At 35.9% G+C, this 20955-nt stretch overlaps 1 protein-coding gene across 9 annotated transcripts in view; it reads right to left on the bottom strand.

Annotated features, from left to right (window-relative positions):
• ZFAT (zinc finger and AT-hook domain containing) overlaps positions 1–20955 on the bottom strand; it is a 151172-nt gene that overhangs the window by 31582 nt on the left and 98635 nt on the right. For 8 of the 9 annotated variants that reach the window (XM_074834475.1, XM_074834541.1, XM_074834856.1 and 5 more), the window contains 5 exons: positions 15140–15227; positions 11084–11233; positions 8993–9166; positions 5287–5375; positions 2603–2741 (listed from right to left, as the gene is read on the bottom strand). In XM_074834475.1, coding sequence (XP_074690576.1) covers positions 2603–2741; positions 5287–5375; positions 8993–9166; positions 11084–11233; positions 15140–15227 — 640 coding nt within the window. The remainder of the gene's footprint in view (positions 1–2602; positions 2742–5286; positions 5376–8992; positions 9167–11083; positions 11234–15139; positions 15228–20955) is intronic. The other variant, XM_074834632.1, reaches the window with a different exon arrangement.

Genomic DNA, 20955 nt, shown 5'->3' with positions numbered 1-20955 from the left:
TATCTGGAAAGTTAAAGAAAGCTCCCCATAGTGCACAGTTCTTCCTTCACCAGCATAACTACAGAATAGAGGCTTTGTTTACAGACCAAGTAAATATTACATCTTTAAAATAACTGCAGGTTCCCTGACAACTTTCACTGTCTGTGAAAATAATCATAAAATTCTACTATACATTCCTGCCAGGAAATTTATAGACAAAGATCTACTTTTTAAATTATTTTTGGTTTTGTGAGAAAAAGGAAACAAAGAAATGTCATATAAAAGTAACACAGGTTCAAACTCCTTAATGTAGTTATAGATTTCTCCATTTTATTGCAAGTTTAAAGGTATAGTCTCAGACTTTGAGTCTTTCTCTGTGTCATGATTTCAGTATTATTTTAACATGGATTAATGCCCTCAATAGATAAATGTTCTCTGTTAGATGAATAATTTGGAAATACTATTTAGAAATAATGTCATCTTAGAAGAATTATATTTAATTATTTATCTAATACTACAGCATTATTTTGGTCTCTATTCTTCTTCAACAAAACCAGAAATTTTGAAGATCCCAAAAGATATTATAAAAAGGCTGGAAGTTTCTATTAAAAAATAGGGAAAACGCTCAGCAAAATTATCAGAAACAAAGTAAGAAACTCAACTCTACCAAGCATTAAAATATTTTCAACACAATTTAATATTTAATTTGGCCTTCTCCTCTTCTTCCCCACTTCCCCCCACAGCAGACACTAGAACTGAAGGGGTTTTACTCCCAAAAAGGTATCTGACTGCATAGTCAACTGTTTGCCTTGGTTCACCTGCCCAGTGTGCAACAGCAAAACTACTTTATGGGAGTACAACTTGAACCCATCTCCTTTGCTAGCACCCAGACACTGCCAGGAATGAGTTACAATTTGTGATACTTATATCAAGCAGAAACAAAGACTTGTATCAAGCAGAAACAAAGCAGGTAGGGGCACTGACCATCTTTTCAGAAGGATACAGGACTTCAGCTGGGATGAAATATATAAACAAAACCAAAACCAGCCAGGAACATAACTTTAACTTTTTATGCTACTAAACGTGGTAAAAACTACTACAATCTGATTTTCTCTTCTCCCTGACGGTGGTGGACTTAGCAGTGTTAGGTATGGTTAGATTCGATGATCTCAAAGGTCTTTTCTAACCTAAATGATTCTATGATTCTATTCCATTAGCTCCTACACTTAATCTTGAATTTTTGATCCTCCCCAAAACCCTTGTTGCCTTTACTTAGTTTATTTGTGACAGCAATTTCTCTAATCGACCACGTGTCTATATCTAATTAATTTTGACTTTGTGCATACAACTATAGTTTTACACAGACAGCAGTAACAAGCCATTGTTCTAGGCAGAATGAGATATTTAGGATTCTAACACAGAGATGTAAAGTAGAGAAATGCAGGCCTGGCATGACAGCCTTGAGAAGTAGAGAGGAGGGTAGGCATGGAGTGATAAGAAGTGGGGCACAAACTTGGCACTAAAGAACCCACAGCTGTAAACAAATCAGAAATCATCAGTTAAAAATGTGCAAATGTGTAGCTGGATAAAATCTGTTTCAGGGACAACAAAAACCAGTATTTAACATACATGAAAGGCAGTGTATACAATACATTTGGATTTAATCTGGAGCTAGAGACTAATGAAAAACATAAATGTGTGTAAGCAAACATGTAACAACGGCCCCAAGTGGAAGGAGAGAACAAGATGAAATCATCAAGATGTACATCATACTCCTCCCAGCAAAGAACTCCAGATGCTGACAACTTACTGAACTGAAACCCCCACCCCAATGCCAACACCAGAGGGAAACCACCCATCTTAGGCCTCAGAAAAACAGTAGAAGGGTGACCACAGCACCAGGCAAAGCAGTAAAAATTAAGAAGTGTGTGTGCTACCATTTTAATTGTATTAATAATACTATTGAGATTTTTCCTGTATATACTCATAACTATATTTTATTGGCTTTTTTAAAATAATAATTAGATCTAGATTAATGGTGATTCTTGAATTAGACTGTTAAGATTTCCATTATACTAATAAATTCTTGGCTTCACTTATATAGATAAGGTGTGCTTCCTTTGCCCATAAACAAGATTCTGACCATAATAATTTGTAACCTGTTTTATCTGCACTATCTTTTTCCCAAAATTTTTCTAGCAGGAGAATAATTTGCCGCCATCTACTCTTCAGTCTCTTTCCCTACATCTTCTCAACCTTACCTTGAGTTCAACCTTGCAAAATTGTCACAGAAATTTATCAGTAGAATGATAGAAATTTATCATTCTTTTCAACAGGTAGTGATACTTTACTTAAAAAAGCAGACAAACAAGTGAAAATGATAAATGTATGCAACAATGAATAGTACAGGCAAGGTCAATCAAAATTTGGTTCACCCATCCTTAGAAACCAAGAACAAAGGACACTGAATGAAGGGTAAAAGGTGGCCATTTCAGAATTACTGAAAAGTAGTAATATTTATCGTATAACACGCGTTGAGGAACGCGTATCGCACAAAAGCGTACCTTTACACCAAGTTTGCTTCAGAAAAAAAAATAACAAGTCTTATGTGGTGGAGATGTACCTTGTTGGATAAGGGCTTCTGCTGCAGGCTCCCCAGAACCTACATTTACATACTCTTCATTAGGATGCTTTCTGTTGTAATGCCTCTTCAGGGAACCAGAAATGTTGCAGGAGTAGTGGCAATGTGCACAACGGAAAGGCTAGAAGCAAAAAGGAAAATGTTAGACCATATTTTGTGACCTCTTCAGGATACAGGTCTAAGCTGCAATGTGTTGATCCTGAGAAACCATGTTCATTTCTGGTTTAGGTATCTTCCAGGGAGACTTTCCAAAATTCAATATAAATGGAGGTTGCCACTAAATGCTACCTAAAATTTGGTATTTTTATTATGGACAAGACACCAAGTATTCTCAACATTATAAGATCATTACCTACTTTTCATAATTCAGTAAACTGTGTTTTCATAATTGATGATCACAGGTCTGACCACGTGGAGACTTTCTACTACAAGGAAATGACTCAGCTGCCGTGAGCTTTGGTCTGAAAAGGGGGAGTAAGAGAACTAAAATAACTGAAGGTACAATACAATTGTACAGCCAACCTAATTTAACAGATAACTGTACCTGACAGGGTTGATCTCTTCCCTTGCATTTTACTTCTCTCTCCAACATGCTCCCAACTGCTTCCCTTTCACTGGCACTTGCATTCACCTGACCATTTGGTGAGCTAAGTTTTGGGAACTAAATTAATTTTTAAGAACATACATCTCCCTTCAACTGACAGAGAGAGAAGGAAAACAAGAGTTTGTGCCCAAAGTTAGCTTTTGAGAATAACTTTCTGACTGAGATATGTCACAGTTACAGGAAGCTTGACATAACTATTAGGGTCGTGAAAAAGAATACAGACATCGACCAAAGTCCTTGGGGAAAAGTCAAGCACCTCAGAATGGGATGTAAAATGTTTCATGCACAGCAACCAGGCCCACCTAAACCTAGTCAGCAGAAAATGGCTGGTACAGAAATGTTTATTAAGAAGCTGAATTTAAAGCAGGGAAATGTCTGCAGTCAGGGTCCATTGACCAGAATATTCCCATAAGCTTGTTGCTCATGACCTTTCTTCAGGCTCTGAACAGCAAAAATAAGGAAGAAAAGTGGTGTTCAGATTCCCTTAACCTTACAAATCAGAAGGTAGTGTAACGTTCAGTTATTCATTTTTTCAGAGGGGGTACTCTCCTTTTCTATTGCTGAAACTGTGTTTTGTTCAAGAAAATAATCCAGACAGACTGCTGTGTTCTTGTAACACTGTCTACGTACTTGCATGCCCTATATGTTACCTGCTGTCGGATAGCAGCATTGCAAATTCACAGAGCTTGGAAATATGATGGATTCAATTATTATTAGGTTACATAACTACTGACATTCCTCTGAGTTTGATATGCATGCAAACAACTGTCCCAGAAGAAGGCAACACATTACTAACAGACAGGTTTTGAACTCCTTTTGACAAATACTCTTGATTGACCTATTTCAGTGTTTTGCAGTTCTCTTGATAATGCATTGAACAGCCACACTTATATGCAGGCTGACAGAGGACTGAAAAGAGGTGCTGAGTCAACAGTTCTAAAGCTGATCCCAAGGTCAGAACCAGCTATATGTCAAGAACTGCATTATGAGTACATTCATCCTGTTAGCTGTTAAAAAACAAAAATTATGTATTTTCATTTACAAAAAATCCTTTTAAGAAGGTAAGTCCACAGCAAAACTACATACTTAAGAAAGAAAAATTACTTGTTCAAAACACATCATCTCTTTAGATGAATTGCTTAATTTTCTTACATGTCTTGTCTTCCAAAATTTAAACCATGAATCGAAAGACTGTCTTCCTTTCTGCTTTAAAGAGGTACATAGCATTGCTACTGATTAAGAATGGCTGAAGTGTACTCTTTATAGAAGGAAAATGATTTGTTGTATAATGAAAGATGTTGCATATGGAAATAGTATGATGTTTTCAATAAGAAACAGTCTCATTGCCAAGATAAAGTGTTACATTAAAATCAACATTTTCATACATACAAAATACTGGATTTTTCTGGAAAAGAAACTAGTATAATTTCTATTTCCTGACTCTAAAATTTCACAATTCATTACAGCAAGACCTATCATGCTGAGAACCAATGTGAAATTTAGGAATAAAACCATACTACAGTTTATTAAAATAAACCGTAGCTTTAATCTAAACACTTCATAGAAACATTAACAATCTTCAAAAATCTTTGCAAGACATGTTTCAGATAAATGGGATGTTTTAAAATTAATTCTCTTCAATTTTCTTCAAGTATATGAACTCATTTATAGTACATTAGACTGTCAAACTTTCAGAGAAAATTAAGGTGCGCAATGAACAGCAATGTATAGGATTTGCTTTCCTACTTCCCTAGGACATTTTAAGGTACATATTAGATTAGTTCTCTCAAGAACTCACAGTCAAATAAAACAATAATTTTTGTTTTATATTGCAACACACATATATTTTTGGCAGGTAAAGATACTAATTACAAATTGTCTATGAACAAAATAACCCTACCTCCAAGGTCTGAATATAAAGTCAAAATTCCCGAAATACTAAAATATTAAGATGCCATAATTGCCTCCAAAAAGGAAAGTGTGCCAGTTTTAAAACTGTTGTCTGACATTCCATGTATTTCTAAATGACTTATCAATAAGCATGATTTATATGTTTTCTTACCTTGAAAGAGACGTGTTGTTCCATATGACGCAGGAGCTGTGGTTTTTGTGCAGCTGTGTAGTCACACACTGTACATTTAAACTGCTTTCCTGAAATGGGAATAGAAAATGGAGTAACTTTCTTCTGTTTAAGTTCAGAAAACTACTGATTGTATTTTCTCATAAAGATGATTTTGAAAATGGTAAGAATGAACAATGAACAACAGTAGAAGTCTGGCACTTGCTCTGAGATCAGAGTAAAGAAGAAAAAAGGTTTGAGTGTCATCTTTAAATTACAAGCATTAAATAGTCTAGATGCTCCTGGGATAGACACTTGGGAAAGAAGAAAACAAATCATTATACCGCAGCTTAAATGGAAGAAGGAAATCAGTTATTTACAACTGCAGGCACAGTTATTTTTCTATTTATAAAGCAGATTTAGAAATCCTTAAAACACAGATGTTTGGTCATGTTCACATGTTTTTACCTACTTCTGTCCCAAGTACTGAATTGCTATGATTCAAATACATTTAAATTTTCTTGGTGTTACTTTAAGTTCCAAAGAGAAGACATTATACTTGAAATTTCTTTACATGCCTGTCAGCTTTCTAGTCAGGCATCGATAATGAAGGTATTAACTCTCCAACCTGAAACAGCAACAATCAAATTGAGGAGAACTCAACAAGAACTGGAATTTCAACTAACGAAAGCCGACGCTCAGAACATTCAGTCTAAAATAAAGTCAGTATTTTTAACAGAGAGCATGAGTAATGACTGTGACAATTTACTAGAAATCAGGCGGATGTCCTGTCATAAGAAGTCTTTAAATCAAGTCTGCTTAGCCCTTCCTAAGAAGATATACTACAGTCCAGCGGAAATTCTTAGATTAAGTTATGGCCTGTACTCTGCTAAAGATCAGACTTTGTGATCATAACAGTCTGGTTTTGGCCCTGAAATCACTAGTCTGAGTCCTTCTTAAAGCAAGATGGTCAGATATTGTCATGATGTATTTTTAGGATTCTCTAACAGGAATGAATTGTCTCTGATGTTTTCAAGAAATATCTGTTGCTGTTTGTGGCTTTGCAAAGAGTGAAACTCCCAAACATACTACCATTCTGGAGGTATCTCTTTACATTCCCTTCAATGCATTCTCTCTCCCAAATATTTTTTCCTTATGATTTAAAATAACACAATTTCCTCCCTTTTATTCTCTGGGTTTCATGCTCCTTTTCTCCATATTTCATCTTTAAGATTCTTCCAGTCCTGCTACCTCCAGCCAAATTACAAAAGACTTAATTCCTGTATTAAATGTCTATGGCTGGCAAACTGTATTTGGCTAACGTGGAACAAGTATGTGCTAAAAACTGCTCCACAAGCAAAAGAACCAAAAGAAAGGATGGAGAAGTACAATACTGAATATTCTGTATTATCCTGAAGAGATCAGGTTTCTTTAGATTCTGGATCTTACTCAAAAAAGTTACAAGCATTTTATACTCAGTGTGAAAGTTTCCATAAAACACAGCTAAGAAAAACCTTAAGACAGTTTCTGATTTCTAATTAAAATAATGAAAAGTAGGTTTTCTGGTTTATTTTTAATCACAAACAGCAATAAGCCTGGACTACAGAATTGTCTTCTATCATGCCACTCTTGAGAAGTCTGTCTGCTGGAGAAGAATAAAGCAGACAGAAAACTACTTTATATTTGACTAGTTAAATTGACCTTGCAGGGATGATACTTGAACAAAAATTGCCTGGATTCATAAGTCAGGAAGACAAGACTCATAAACAGTGAAACATCTTTTAAATTCTTTTTATTTGTGAAATAAATGAAGAATACTAGATATGCTAAAAAAAAAAAGTAAGAACTTTTGAAGTGCTGCCACTGGGCAAAGAGAAACTGCCAGCATTCAAGAGGCTGAGTCCCTTGACAAATCAAACACTACATTCCTGGTGACAAATGTTACTTTATTTTTCACAAGTGTCCACTGGGGTGGACTTAGTGAAGAAAATTGCTTAAGTCTCCACAGACAGTGAGATTCTGTTTCCAAAGGTACGAGGAATTTCCTGGAACACTTTTGGAAGTGTAAAAAGCAAGGTAAAAGAGTCTAAGTCTTGGATTTATTTGTATCAGTCAAAAAGGGAGCTGCATCAAAACCAAACATGCAGTCACCTCAGTTACTGCAGAAGATGATGACAGTCTGAAGGCTCTTGGTAATAACATTACCTCTAGAGTCAAGGCTTCAGCCTGACCTAGCAGTAAATGGTAAGAGTATATAGTTTCTTGCATGCAGTTAAATGTTTAAAACTAACTTCAAACCTTTAAACCAAATCCCTACAAAGCTAGCTTCCGCACGACTATAGTGCTATTCTTAACAGTGCCAAATTTCAAAGCAGCCTCAGTTGAATTGCAATATTTACTCACACACATACGTATTTTGTTCCAAGACATAGAACTAACTTACAGGTAAAAACAAATTCAACTTTCATTGCTGAATGTCACTATTGTGACATGCCAGATGGTGAAAACAAAACAGAAAGGTTTTGAAATGAAACCCCATGCAGGGATTTTTTTTTACAGCACCATAGAAAAAGACCACTTTTTTCTTTATAGTCTGATCATGCTCCAAATTTCCTTTCTTCTCCCAGCCAGGAATCAGCTGAGGATTGCATTTGATAAGTAAAATCTTGATTCTTGCATATGAAGTTTAGATGTATGTGCAACACCTGCTTGTTACTGACCAAGTTATTTCAAAATATTGGAAGGTACTTTTGAATAATGAGTAATTTACTAACTCATGGTAGTACTACAGTAACTATATGCTTCCTAAAATATGTATCATATCCATCAATGTAAAAGGGATCATCTCTTTCACTTATACATACAGATATAAGCATACATAAAAATAAATATCTCTGACACAAAAACTTCACATACATTCTAAGATGTAACAGAGCATTGTGTGCTTTTTGTGAAAGGACAATGATAATGAATATGCAAATTCTTTTTAAAAAAAGAATTTAAATGAAATGGTCAATAAAGGGGAATAAGGTTTCACAAGGTTGCATGAGTAACAAAGATCAAGCTAGTAAGTCATAATGAAGGTCTGTACAACTTATCCTGATAAATCATTTACTTCAATTTGATAATCACAGAGGAATAAAGTATTATTGTGTCCCAAATTTTTATATAAAAGATGCTATTTTTCTGGATTTGCATCTCACTTTTTTCTGCTATCATCACAGAAATATTAAAATTACAGAGCAAATGCTTGTGCTGCATACGTGCCTATAGAGAATACACACTCAGACTTGCCACCGGCTGACTAGACGTGGGGACACAGAGCTGCAGCAGCCTTGCCTCTATTGTGCTACTGGATTGGGCAACTCCTAACAATATTCTCACAGAAGAAAGTAGTAAGAGACTTAGCTACAGAACTATTTGTATTTTCAAATTTCTATTGAGATCAGCAATTCTCCATAAGAATACAAATGGATATAAAGCCAAGACAAAATTTCAGAAAAATCAAGTATTCCAGAGACAGTTGTCTCTCTTTCACAAAAATTAATTTTGCAAAGTTTTGAATTATTTCACAGTGTCTCCTGGGAATAAATAAAATTTGTAAGTAGCACTTAGTGTTCAACTGAAAAATGCTTGTTATTAAGGTCCTATAGTACAGCCAGTATTTATTGCCCTAAAATAAACTTGGATTTAATAAATATGCACTTACCATCAGCAGTATGAAGGAGTTTATGGCTTTTCAAAGTGCCTTTTGATTTGAACTTTTTCCCACACATATCACAAAGGTGTGTTTTCTCAGTGCTGTGACGATTCATATGGGCTTTCAAATTACTCTTGCTGCGAGTGGCATACTCACATAGAGAACATTTGAAGGGTTTGACACCTAAAAATAAAGAAATACACTATGAAGAAACACGCTGTACCTTTTGATGAGAGGGTGGAAATTTCCTTGAAAGAAATTTCAGATCATGTGAGCAGCATGGACAACAAGGTCAACGTTTTAAAATTTGGATATCTACATTTAAGAAATTTCATCTATAGCTTCTGTGTAAATGATATTGAGCTCTTGACAGCATCACTTAGTAAGCGAAAGGAAAGGTTCTTTTAGAATTAAATACTTCCCTATTGAAGTCAGGTACTGAGTTTAACCAAGCAAATACTAATATTTTGGCCTTGGTGTGTCCAGCCTTCATTTAAAAGCAGAATCCAGACTGCCTAAATTGATGCCTAGCTGGTATACATACCAAATCTCCCTCTAAAAGTCTTCAGATATCTATCATTCTCTATTTACTACAATAAAGAATGAAGAAACCTGTTTTAAGGAGGACCGGTTCATTAGGTACTTAATATGTAAGCAGAAGTTAAATGTGCAAAGCTGTGTTCTATTATTAATTAGTATCAGATTTGGTAATGGCTCAGGCAGTAGTACTTTTTTTTTTTTTTTTCCTTCCCCTTGGTAAGATGCAAGCACTTAAAATTTCACTTCTCTCAAACATTCCAAAGTATGCAATAGAAAGACGCACTGTATGTCATCTAGTAGAAGGTCTACATGAACAAAGTAAATCCTTCAAAGAAAAGTTGAATAAATCTGAATTGGCAGAGTAGCTCAACAGTTTCATGAGGTTCTGGCAGTTTTAGATTGATATTCATGACCTTAAAACTAGATTTACGAGCATAAGGAATTATAGCTTACTTTAAGCAGACTTGATTGCACACTTTAATTTGGGAATAAATGTCTGTTCACCTCTTTTCTCCTGCTAGGTTAGATGAGTTCCAAGTTTTCCTGGCAGAATAAACAAACTATCTATGGAATACAGACATAATTGCTCTAAGCCTACAGTTTGGCATTACCTAACCTCCTTGATGGAGTAAAGGCTATTGGAGAGGACCACTGCTATAGTACACAGGCAGGTAAGCTCATAGTTAAAGCATTCAAACAAATAAGCAGTACCAGTATAAATGTCTGAACTATCTGCATGGGAGCAAACACTTTGGAACCAAAATATCAGTTCGAGATTTTATTATCCCCTTTATGAGGAGGGATGGGTAAAGAATCCAAAACACCATATGCAATCTGTTCCTCGAACACCATATGCAATCTGTTCCATAGATTATTAAAGAAACTGAAGAGCATACAAGTGGTCTTCCACCTGTTATAAAAATAGACAGACTGGGTAGACACAGGATTTGACTGGGCATAGATTTTAAGTTCAAGGGATTTTTAACCTGTGTGTTGCCATATTAGTGGAATTTCTCCCCCAAAAGTCATAGATATGATTAGCATTATCTTATGGGGTTTTTAATCACTGTTTCTGTCCTGTCAGCTAGCTGTCATGGTCAGCATGATTTAATTAAAATACACACAGAATTTACAAGTATACACCACAGCAAGTGGATTTCAATTGTTTTACTAATGGATTTCCAGGCCAACTATTTTTAGACAAATGTGAAAGGAGCAGCATGAGAAGGTACAGAAAATTACTTGTTTTAAGGGACTGAGCATGTATTTAATTCACTCCTCCTTAGCACATTTATTATAAAATATTTTATAGATGTTTATGAATGAGTTTTGGAAAAAAATGAATCAAAAACTTGTATAAAACATTTAAGCTATCTATTCATGTTATGAGCATGCAATTTCATATGTGATCCAAAATCCATTAAACTAATTATTTAACCTCTACTGTACCTTGAAGTTTTTGATTCAGGTATAGCAATAAATTTGAATTTTTATGTCAGCAAAGCTTGTGTGGAATCTGAGACTGATTACACACCCAACAGCTTAAAACCAGAGCTTTACCTTCATGAGCCCAAATATGACGTTGAAGGTCTGATCCATTCTTCATAAAATAAAAATCACAGTAGGGACATTTCACAGCTCGTTTTCCAATAAGTCCTTTCAGCTGAACTCTTCTGCCAAGAATCTCAGAAATAGTAGTCATTGAAACCTCTGAGAGAAATGTAAAAGGTAATAAAAACCAGAAGGACGTAAGGGAATCTGTTCTGTAAGTAATACTGAAGAGCTAGATCCTGATTCACTCCAACTTTTTGAAAGCTCTACTTCCCCTACTGCCACTCAGATAAAATCTGAGCAAAGAATTTAAGAACCTTTTTTCCCTTAGGGTTTCTAGGATGTTCTGTCCTTTCTTTGCTGATCTATGTACTCAGTGTCCCCACTGCCTGGTTAAAAAAAAAAAATTAAATATAAAAAGTTTGGGTGTGCCACTGGCTTAGAAATAATTTTCCAACTATGAACTTTCCCAATAAGTTAATTTGGCAATTTTTTTTCAATATTTTCAAAAGACTTTATTCAAAGTCTTTTATTCAAAGACTTTGAGACTTATTCATTTTTATGTCAAGGATATAAAGACAATTCACTTCAGCCACAACTATAGTGATCAGAATGCCTGATAATCAGAAATTTTAAAGGGAAAAACAAACTCATGGAATAAATTCAATTGGAAGGGACCTCTAAAGGCATGTGCTCCAAGCAGGGTCAACTCTGGAGTTCCAACTTCAAAGTTATATTGCTTGGGGTCATATCCAGTCCCATTTTGAACATATCCAAGGATGGAGATTCTACATCTTCTCTTGGCCCATTCCAGTGTTTGACCACCTTTACAGTCAAAATAACTTTCCTAACTTAATCAGAATCTCCTTGCTTCAACTCATATCCCTTCACTGTATAGTTTCAAGAAAATAGTGGCTCTGTCTTCCTTCTTATCTCCTATTAGATAGCTGAAGACAGCAACTAAGATCCCCCTCCTGGCCTTCATTTATTCAGGCTCAACACACTCAAGTCTCCAAACTTTTCCTTCCTACAATCTAATGTTTTGGTTGTCATAGTGAAAAAGCTCAAAATAATGAAATTTAAATTAAAATGTCCCAAACACACATAATGAAAACATTGCCAAATGCTTTTAAAAAATAAATCAGATTACTCAAATGCATTTCAGATTAAGAAAATGCTAAATATCACAACTCAATGGAAGTACAGCACTCATGCAATCTAAACATTAAGACATGAAAGCTGATGACTTATTATGCCCAAAGTCTTACAGAATTTGAAAGTTACAGTCTAAACTTAGATTTTTTTACCGAATATTAACTGTCATACCTAGTCATGACTGGTCCCAGAGCGGAATCAAAAATCCTGCCTGAACTCATATGCACTAGGAAAACAACCTCAAAAGGGAAATATAGAAGCCCATGAACTGAGCAGAGATATGTTCTAAAGTACCCAAAAAAGAAAAATGCAAACACAAGTCTGAACCCTCATCTGCCTTCTATGGCTTAGATCCTTCATTCATGACTGCAGGCTAGTATGTCTGCTCAGTAGGGATCTATAAAAGCTGATGCCTCTCATGTCTCAGGACTGCTAACAAATATCATATTAAATCAGACAGTGGATGAAAAGGTAGATAATTCTGAGAGCTAGGACCAGAATCCAAGACTACTTCTTCACTGCTGAGTACCCAAATCATTTGGCAATAAAGCCAAGCTCTCTTATCTCTTTGGTTTGATATATTGCTCTACTGAAGTCTACAGAGATTTTTGTCCCACTGCCTTCATGGGACTAGAATTCATTTCCTATTCTGTACAAACGTAGAAGAGGAAGGAGTGCTGTTTTATTTCATACTTTCCACTTGATGAAATAGAAGAGACAAGAGAGGGGTCATGCTGAATGATATTAAGAAATGAAGGAGACGGGAGCTCCAGAAATAGCATTTTAATGAGTCTAAATCAGTTTAAATTAATTCTTGATATGTCATTTTAAGATTCAATTCCTTTTAACAGTATCCATTTTTCCTTTCATCTTTATTCTTTTCTATTTTCATTTTTAAAAACAACTGCAGTCATTCCAATGCAATACTTGATAGTTTATACCATCAGCCCCCTAACATTTATTTGGCTTGTAATTAAGTATGTTGTACAAATAAAGGATTTCCTCCTGATTACAAGGACAGGATGCACAGGAAAAAGATTTGTGTATTAATTCTCTTCCATATATTAAAACAGTGTTGTTGCATAACTACTGCATAGGCATATCTTAGATGTAGTATTTCTTTAGTACCATGGAGATATATCTAATAAATCTGGTATTTTGCTTCTAAGTTCTATTTGCCTGCAATATATGAATTAAAAATGAGGACACAAAATAATAGGCTGTGCAGATTTTCTTTTTTAACCTCACCTCTATTATAACCCAGAATTCAAAAGAACCCACCTTCCTGGATCAAAAAAATTACACTATAGTTTTAGAGGGATTCAGATACTAAGTGATTTGTTCAAAAGTATTTAAATGCATGAGTTTAGCCCATCAGCGTTCCAGAGTTAACTGGTATTTCTGGACCCCAGACACAGCATACACTAATAATTCAGCAGTCAATGGACCAGTGCAGACCAATGGCAACCTGTAAGGGCACAGTATATAACGTACACCTAGTTCACAGATCACATTATTTAGGGAGGCCACCTATACTCCCTGGCTGAGACAGCACAAAGGCACAGGTCTTGAGATTCAGTTTCTATGCTTACTGGGTGACATACCTCCTGACTACAGTATAGCACAGAAGCCTTTCCTCATCTCAATTTGCTGCATCAGACATGTCCCCTGATGTATGACAAGCCCTCCAACCACACTGTTGTAGAGTGGTCTGCAAATAAAGAGGTTTGGTAACTAAAGAGCTAAAGCGGGAGTTAGTCTGAAATTAAAGTGAAGGAAATTGTTTAAAACACGGGTCTAGCACTATCTAGTGGCAGTAGGAAGATATGAAAATACTGCTTTACCTATTATGTTGTATTTCTGCCAAAGACAAGAAAAGTTACATCATTTTAATTTGATTTTTTCTTCCCCAAACACAGTTTGAGCATGGCCCGTATTTTCTTTCTTAGTATCAAATTATGTCAGGTGATAAGTAACACTGCAAATTAAAGTATGTTGGCCAATACAGACAACTCTCCTTCATCCACAGTAGCCTTTCTATCCAACATAACGCAGATACTAAGGAGAAAAGTATGGACACACCAATGCAGCTCTGCCGAGTTCACATCAGTCAGATTTAAATCAGTCCCTGCACCAGTCACTTCAGCACTTTGGCACTGAATTTCCAAAATTTGAGAAAGAATTGTTTACTCAGGCACAGCGTGTTGACTTAAAGCATTCATTTTACGTTGTGCTTGCACTGATAAATCAGAGTGCTAGAATGAAAGGTATAAACAAGAGTTTGACTGGACTGCAGTGGTTAGCTTGGATCCAGCCAGGCTTGTCAGCTGCAGCTTAATTCTGGCCATACTACATCACAGCTGGTTCTAGTAAGAGACCTGCTGCAGACTTCGGTTGGCCCTGGAGGTAAAGCCCAGCCACATGCCAACTGAGCACGCATAGAGACAGCTCAGGGATCTCTGCATTGACATCAATTACCTATAGACAAAATAATGTGCAATAAATGCATTTCTGTCAGTTTATGTATGGCCAATGGGAATTTTATGTCTCATGGGTTGTTACAGGATATCTATATGCCTAATTCCAAACTTCCCAATGCTTAATTTGAATTCATCTAGGTCCTCTTTTCGAAATGAGTTCTTTGCCAGATGAAGACAGATTTCTTAACCGAACTACCTGATATACTCCACAATGTATATACACACACCTGATATACTCCACGCTGGAACAATAACCTTTTTCACTCTGAATTCTAACATCTGCAAAACCAATATAATTCTTACTCTAAACCAGTTAAATTAAACATAGACTCTTCTAATTCTTTGGAGTGTAATCACATTACACTTCTCACTCTAAACCTTTATCCATTTATTGCAACAGAGTGAGAAATTTTCCTTGATTTTTTCTTACCAGGGTGATTTGTCTTGATGTGAGATTTTATAAGCCGATCTTCAGAAAATGACTTCTCACACACAGGACAGGAATAACTCTTTTTATCCTTAAGCAAGAAAGAAAGAAAGAAAGAAAGAAAGAGATTGCATTATCAGTCCACTGGTGTAATCACTACAGTCATTATTCAGTAATACATGGTTCTCAACAAAGTTATAATTGAAGGTTCAGTTTTTAAGGAAAAAATGAACATATTTATAGCGAAATAAGTGAAGGAGAAATATTAAAGTATTCTAAGCACATCATTAATCCTCATGAATGAAGGGATCCAAGTTACAGAACTTGAGAATATGCACAATAAATGTAGGCATTATCTTCCAATTGACTCTTTAGAGAACCAAGAGTCGAAGGATCAAGTCACATAACAGAAGAAAATGTATTTGATATAAGTAGTAATATTCAGGGTTTTTTCAGTTTTTTCACAAGTCCACCCTTCTGAAACCTAAGGATCAGATCTCATTATTCTGAAGACATCCACCAGTATGTGTATTTCTACTACTACTTAATGGACTGAAATTGAGCAGAAAACTTAACAATGATGAATACTATTGCTTATTCAGTGTCTACATTTCTAACTACTTTATAAATATTCAGCATTTTATGTATTACCAATCAAGTATTATTCTACTATTTTGATTTTAAACCTTACTGACTACTCTGGCTTTTACCAGTGTCACTGATGTTATATAAGATTTAACACCATCAAACAAGTTGAACTTGAGAGTTTTGATGCAATTTCTTCCTATATGCAATTTTAGTGTAATGGTAATTTTAATGTTTTTACAAACACATCTACCTGCACATAAAAACGTAGGACTTTTCTCCATTAATTGGTAAATCACCCAATTTAAAATAATCTTTGCCACTTATTATATAAATTGAAGAGGTTGTTCTTTCCACAAGCACCTGCTGACACAACAGACTGGATGCTCAATCAAATGATTGGATCATCTAGTCAACTCTGCATTGACTAGATTAACATACAAAAGGGTTATCAAAACAACAGATGGAGTGAAGTCTAGTGAGTCCTGACAAGTATGCAGATAACCAGATAACATATTACCCAGTGGGAGATGTGTACCTACCAAACTACCAAGAGATCACTGTAAAAGGCAAGCTGAAGCTACAAAACAGGTATTTCACTAGTTATTTCAGGACGACAGAGAAGTTCTTGAAGAGCATGGAAGATTACTGTATCAAAAAGAGACAGACCCCTGTGTTACAAAAGAGAAATTTGGAGGTAACAGGAGAATAAGGGTCTATCAGTTTCTGACCTGAGACCAAACAATATCTCTGAATAGCGAGAAAAAATGCACGAGGCGGTAATTATTGTCTATATGCCACAGTTATACCTCTATAAATGGACACCTCTCTTAAAAGAAAAGTAAAAATTGATGGGTTTTCATGGCAAACAGGTTTTGGAATATGATGCAGGTCTTTGCATTCAGTGTCATGTACCTATGAGAAAGAAATCCTTATATTGAAGTACCTACAAATTAAAAGCAGAAGTAGCTTGAGAACCTATGGGCGGAAATAGCAATAAATAATTTAATGGCAGTAGGATATGGGATATAAGCTCTCATTGCTATTAATATGACAACAGCACAAGGAGAATTCTTCCTGCGCTGTTAGAAGGTCATTTTCTCCTGTGAGAAGACCTACACCAGGGACTGGGCATGGCAGCTTCTAAAGGATTACCACCCTGAGTAGAGCAAGGACACTATCTTGCTATGATTGAGTTGGGGCAGTGGCCATTTTGAGTCCTGAGAATCTCAAGTGAAGAAGGAACAGCAGAGAATACTAGCTGGTTTTTGGATGGAGAGATTCAACGAGCCTACAATGCTGACAAAATCCTCTCAAGAAAAAGCTGTTAATTTGTGGAATTAGGGTCTCTCAAATGATATAGGCTATTAACCCTAAACCTGCTACTGGTGACTTTGGATTTCTACTTGACTACGTTACTCAAATGAAAATTGGAAGATTAATTCTAATAAAACTCTGTAGCAATGTTTGCACCTTTTCAAAGACTGGGTTGCATGATCACATTCATAATTTAGCACATGTAAGAAAAACATAAGCACAGTATCATTTATGGGTTGTTGAGGGGCCAGCTGAAATCTGCTGACAGATCTCAGTCTGTTCCTCAAACTTGCTATATACCTGGTTTCAAAATATACAATAAATGAAGAAAAAAAAAGTATACTTTTAATGTACAGTTTGGTCTTGCTAGTCTCTAATACTCATTGTATTAAGTATTTCTCAGTGTGCCCAGAACACTGAGACAAATACACCTTGCTCTTTTGTACAGTTAAATAAGAAAAAAATAGAAACAACACTCCACTCCACACACACTACTTTAAGTAAAATGCTATAATTGTGACAACTTCACATTCTTGCTAATATTCTTCGGGAAGGCAAGGCCATAAGCCTATGCCTGAGAGAAAAAAATCAAAGTCATCAGTAAATGCATCAAGAGCTATAGAGCAACATGAAAGTATGGGCACCAAGAACACACCTTTCCACATGACAATGGTAACAAAATATTCCAAACAGTTTTCTTCAAGCAGTTAGAAAGTTATCTATACCAAGTTCTGCAGTAAATGATCTTCAAAATGGGGTATCTTTTGTAGTGTAACAGATTGCGCTTTCAAGCACTGAGTCCCTCCAAAATGTAGCTGTCAAACTCCAGCCGCTCACAGAAAGCATCCAGCTGTAGCCAAACCTTTCACTGTCCAGGTCAGTGTCACAGACTTTTGGAGCTTACAGTATTAGTTTTGAATGTTTAAGGACTTCTGTCGCTGCCCTGAGAGCTTGTCACAGTGCTAGTCCTTCAGTGTAACCTCATCACTCACAAAACCAGCCTTTAAGAAATCCTCTTTTGCAAATTAAGTATTTCAGAACACCCAGGTCACAACACAGAGCCCCAAAGAAGGTCTCCCCCACCACAGCTCTAGCTCTTCAGAGTGCCCTTGTCATAGGCAATGACAGAGGCACTTTGAAGGACTTAGGGCTGAGGTTGTAGTAATACCTTCATCACATTCTCAGCATGCAAGTTTTCCACTGGTAAGAATAAAAGTTATTTATCCTATGCCTTATCGGAGTGCCTGCCTTTAAAATGCCTTTGGTGGTTTTTTTTGAAGGACACAAACAGAAGCAAAGCATCGAGAGAGCTGGATCTACCTGTGTTAAGACCATCTGCATAGTCCAAACAGCTACTTAAATTTCAAAGTCACTTCCACACTTCCTGAGATTTGCTTAATCCCCCTATTAGCCAATTTGAGAAAATATAAGAAACCTAAAATAATTCCAAAATAAAGTTAGCTTTCTGACTGAAAGTACTGTTGACATTCCACAAATCAGGAATTAATCAGGTCCATAACTATTCTCAAACCTCATGAAAAAATTAGTCTAATACTATTACAGAATTTTCTTGTTTATGCTATGTTTCATTATAAAATAAGGCCACTTACATAGGAATCACAAAGCCTTTCTCTTTCTATAAATGAATCAAAATTGTGCTAAGAAAGCATCAGCTATAGTGATAGCTCTCTGAAGAGAATTTCCTTTCTCTAAGGCATGTGTTTCAAGATAATTCAAGGGGTAGGTGTACTGGTATGGAGTCTCGAAAAGAAAAATGAAAAGCCTCTATATATGTAGCATTTAAACCCACAGGCCACTGTGAAGTTTATTTAATTAATCAAATAGTACTAAATATGACCTACGCTGCAAAACATCAGAAACATTAGCAGCTGTTCTACTGTACTCATCAGTAAAGAGACATTCCGATGACACAAGTATCTTCTTATGAACATACGCAGAATACATATGATCATATAGTATATGATCTCTATGGCAAATCTGCCACTAATTTCAAAAGAAACTGTGTGAACTCCTGACTGCTTTGTTATCAATTTTATTAATAGTGTAAAATTAAGACCATGGCCATAATAAAAAGTGTTTAGGCCCAAATTAGACATATATCCTATAAATCAACAGTCCATTCCCCTCCTTTTAGTAGTAGTGACTTTATAGTGATTTTATGAGCAGGAAATAAAACAAAGCTCTACTAAATATTGGTATTCTGAGATCATTTCCAGCAGAAGTTCCCACAACTCAATTAATACAACATTTGACTGTATAATTTCATAGAGGAATAGAGAGCCAAAGGCAGCTCCTGCATCTACTCAGATCAACAGAAATTCAATTTCTAATGCCTATGGGAATAGAATTAGGCCCCTGAGTTACACTTCTGCAGAGTGAAGACATCCAGAAATCTTCAACACAGTTGTCATGACGTTCAAATACAAATTTTCATGAAACATTCCTGAATTAAGCTGATGTCCTATTAAAATGCAACTTAGCTAAAAGGATCTGATGTACCCAGGAGGCGGCTCTGCACACGTGTGAAGCAGGCTACAGAAAAATTTGCAAATGGTTAGACAGACTTTTATGAAGTCTGGCAAGCAGCAGATATCACAGTTCACAAAACGACAAGCACCTGCATACAGCACCGCTTAAGCATTTTTTTGTGAAATAACGACTAGAAAGAAATGAACAGTTAGCTCACATTCATTATGGAAGCAAAGACTGAGAACAAAAGCAATTTTCTAACTGAGTGCTTGGTCATTAGATCATAGATTTTTTTGGTTAATTCCCTCCTTTCCACTACCTTGCATTCTTGACTACATAGTGGCACTGCTCCAGAGGCAAAGGTATCGCAGACAGACCAGCGATGGTCTGAAAATGAACACTCCTCAGGAAGGGCAAATAAGCAATCAGAGCTCAAGTATCTCACTTCCTACCGAAAGCTCTAACTATGCTATTACACGAAAGGTCAGCAGCATAACGAAATTTCTAAACATCCTTCCAAAGACAATCATTTACATCCCGAAGTGTACCTGAATGCAGATGCAGACAACTAGGAGCAAGTGGTGGTTCTGGGTCTGAACTCCAGTTTTACAGAGGTGTTTATCTTGCAGTATCAATAACATATATACATTTAAAATAATTTCAGAGACAAACCTCTCTGTGATGTTTATCTGCTCAGCATACTGAATATTGTAAAAGCCACTGAAGGTGGTAAACAAACTCTGGTACCTGTATCAGAATTGTTTAGTTCCACAACTGGTACCTAATGTTACCACTAGTTCATTCAAAACCGTAAATTATTCTGAAGTCATTATAAACTGTCCATCCCTTAGGTGCTATGACACTGACATGATACACGTGTTACGGTACGAACTTCTAAAGAGCTCCATAAATGCAAGAATTGTCAAAAAACACTACACAAGCCTTAGAGATAAAAGATGGTACTGAAAATCAGAGAATATATGCAAAATTTTTGTTCTGAATCAAGTTGAGCCTCAATTCCCTGACTTCAAAAGTAAAAATCTTCCTTGTAACGATAACATGTAGCAAATACAGAGGGAAGAAGCAGCACATACACATTCTCCTTCAGGGAATAAACAATTTCAAATTCAGTGCAAGACTTGGATGGTGCATACTACTATACACTGAGTGACAAGGATGAACAGTAAGCTACTTTTTAATAACCATAACTTATCCTGTTCACCAAATAATACAGGGATCCAGTTGAAAAGCAGCCAGCAACAAGGAAATGAAAGACATGCATTCATACAAGGAACTGAACTGAGATTTTGATATCTTCTATCTCCAGGAAAGCTTTAATTTTAATATTTATTAAGAATTGATTTTGCAAACTAAAATTAACATTAAACTAGCTTTCCACATTTAACTGTGCATAGTTTGTTAAAGTA

The sequence above is a fragment of the Strix aluco genome, chromosome 1 (assembly GCF_031877795.1).
Source record: "Strix aluco isolate bStrAlu1 chromosome 1, bStrAlu1.hap1, whole genome shotgun sequence".
Taxonomy (NCBI): Eukaryota; Metazoa; Chordata; class Aves; order Strigiformes; family Strigidae; genus Strix; species Strix aluco.
Note: the sequence above shows the minus strand (reverse complement) of the source record. Positions and strands in the feature narration are given on the sequence as shown.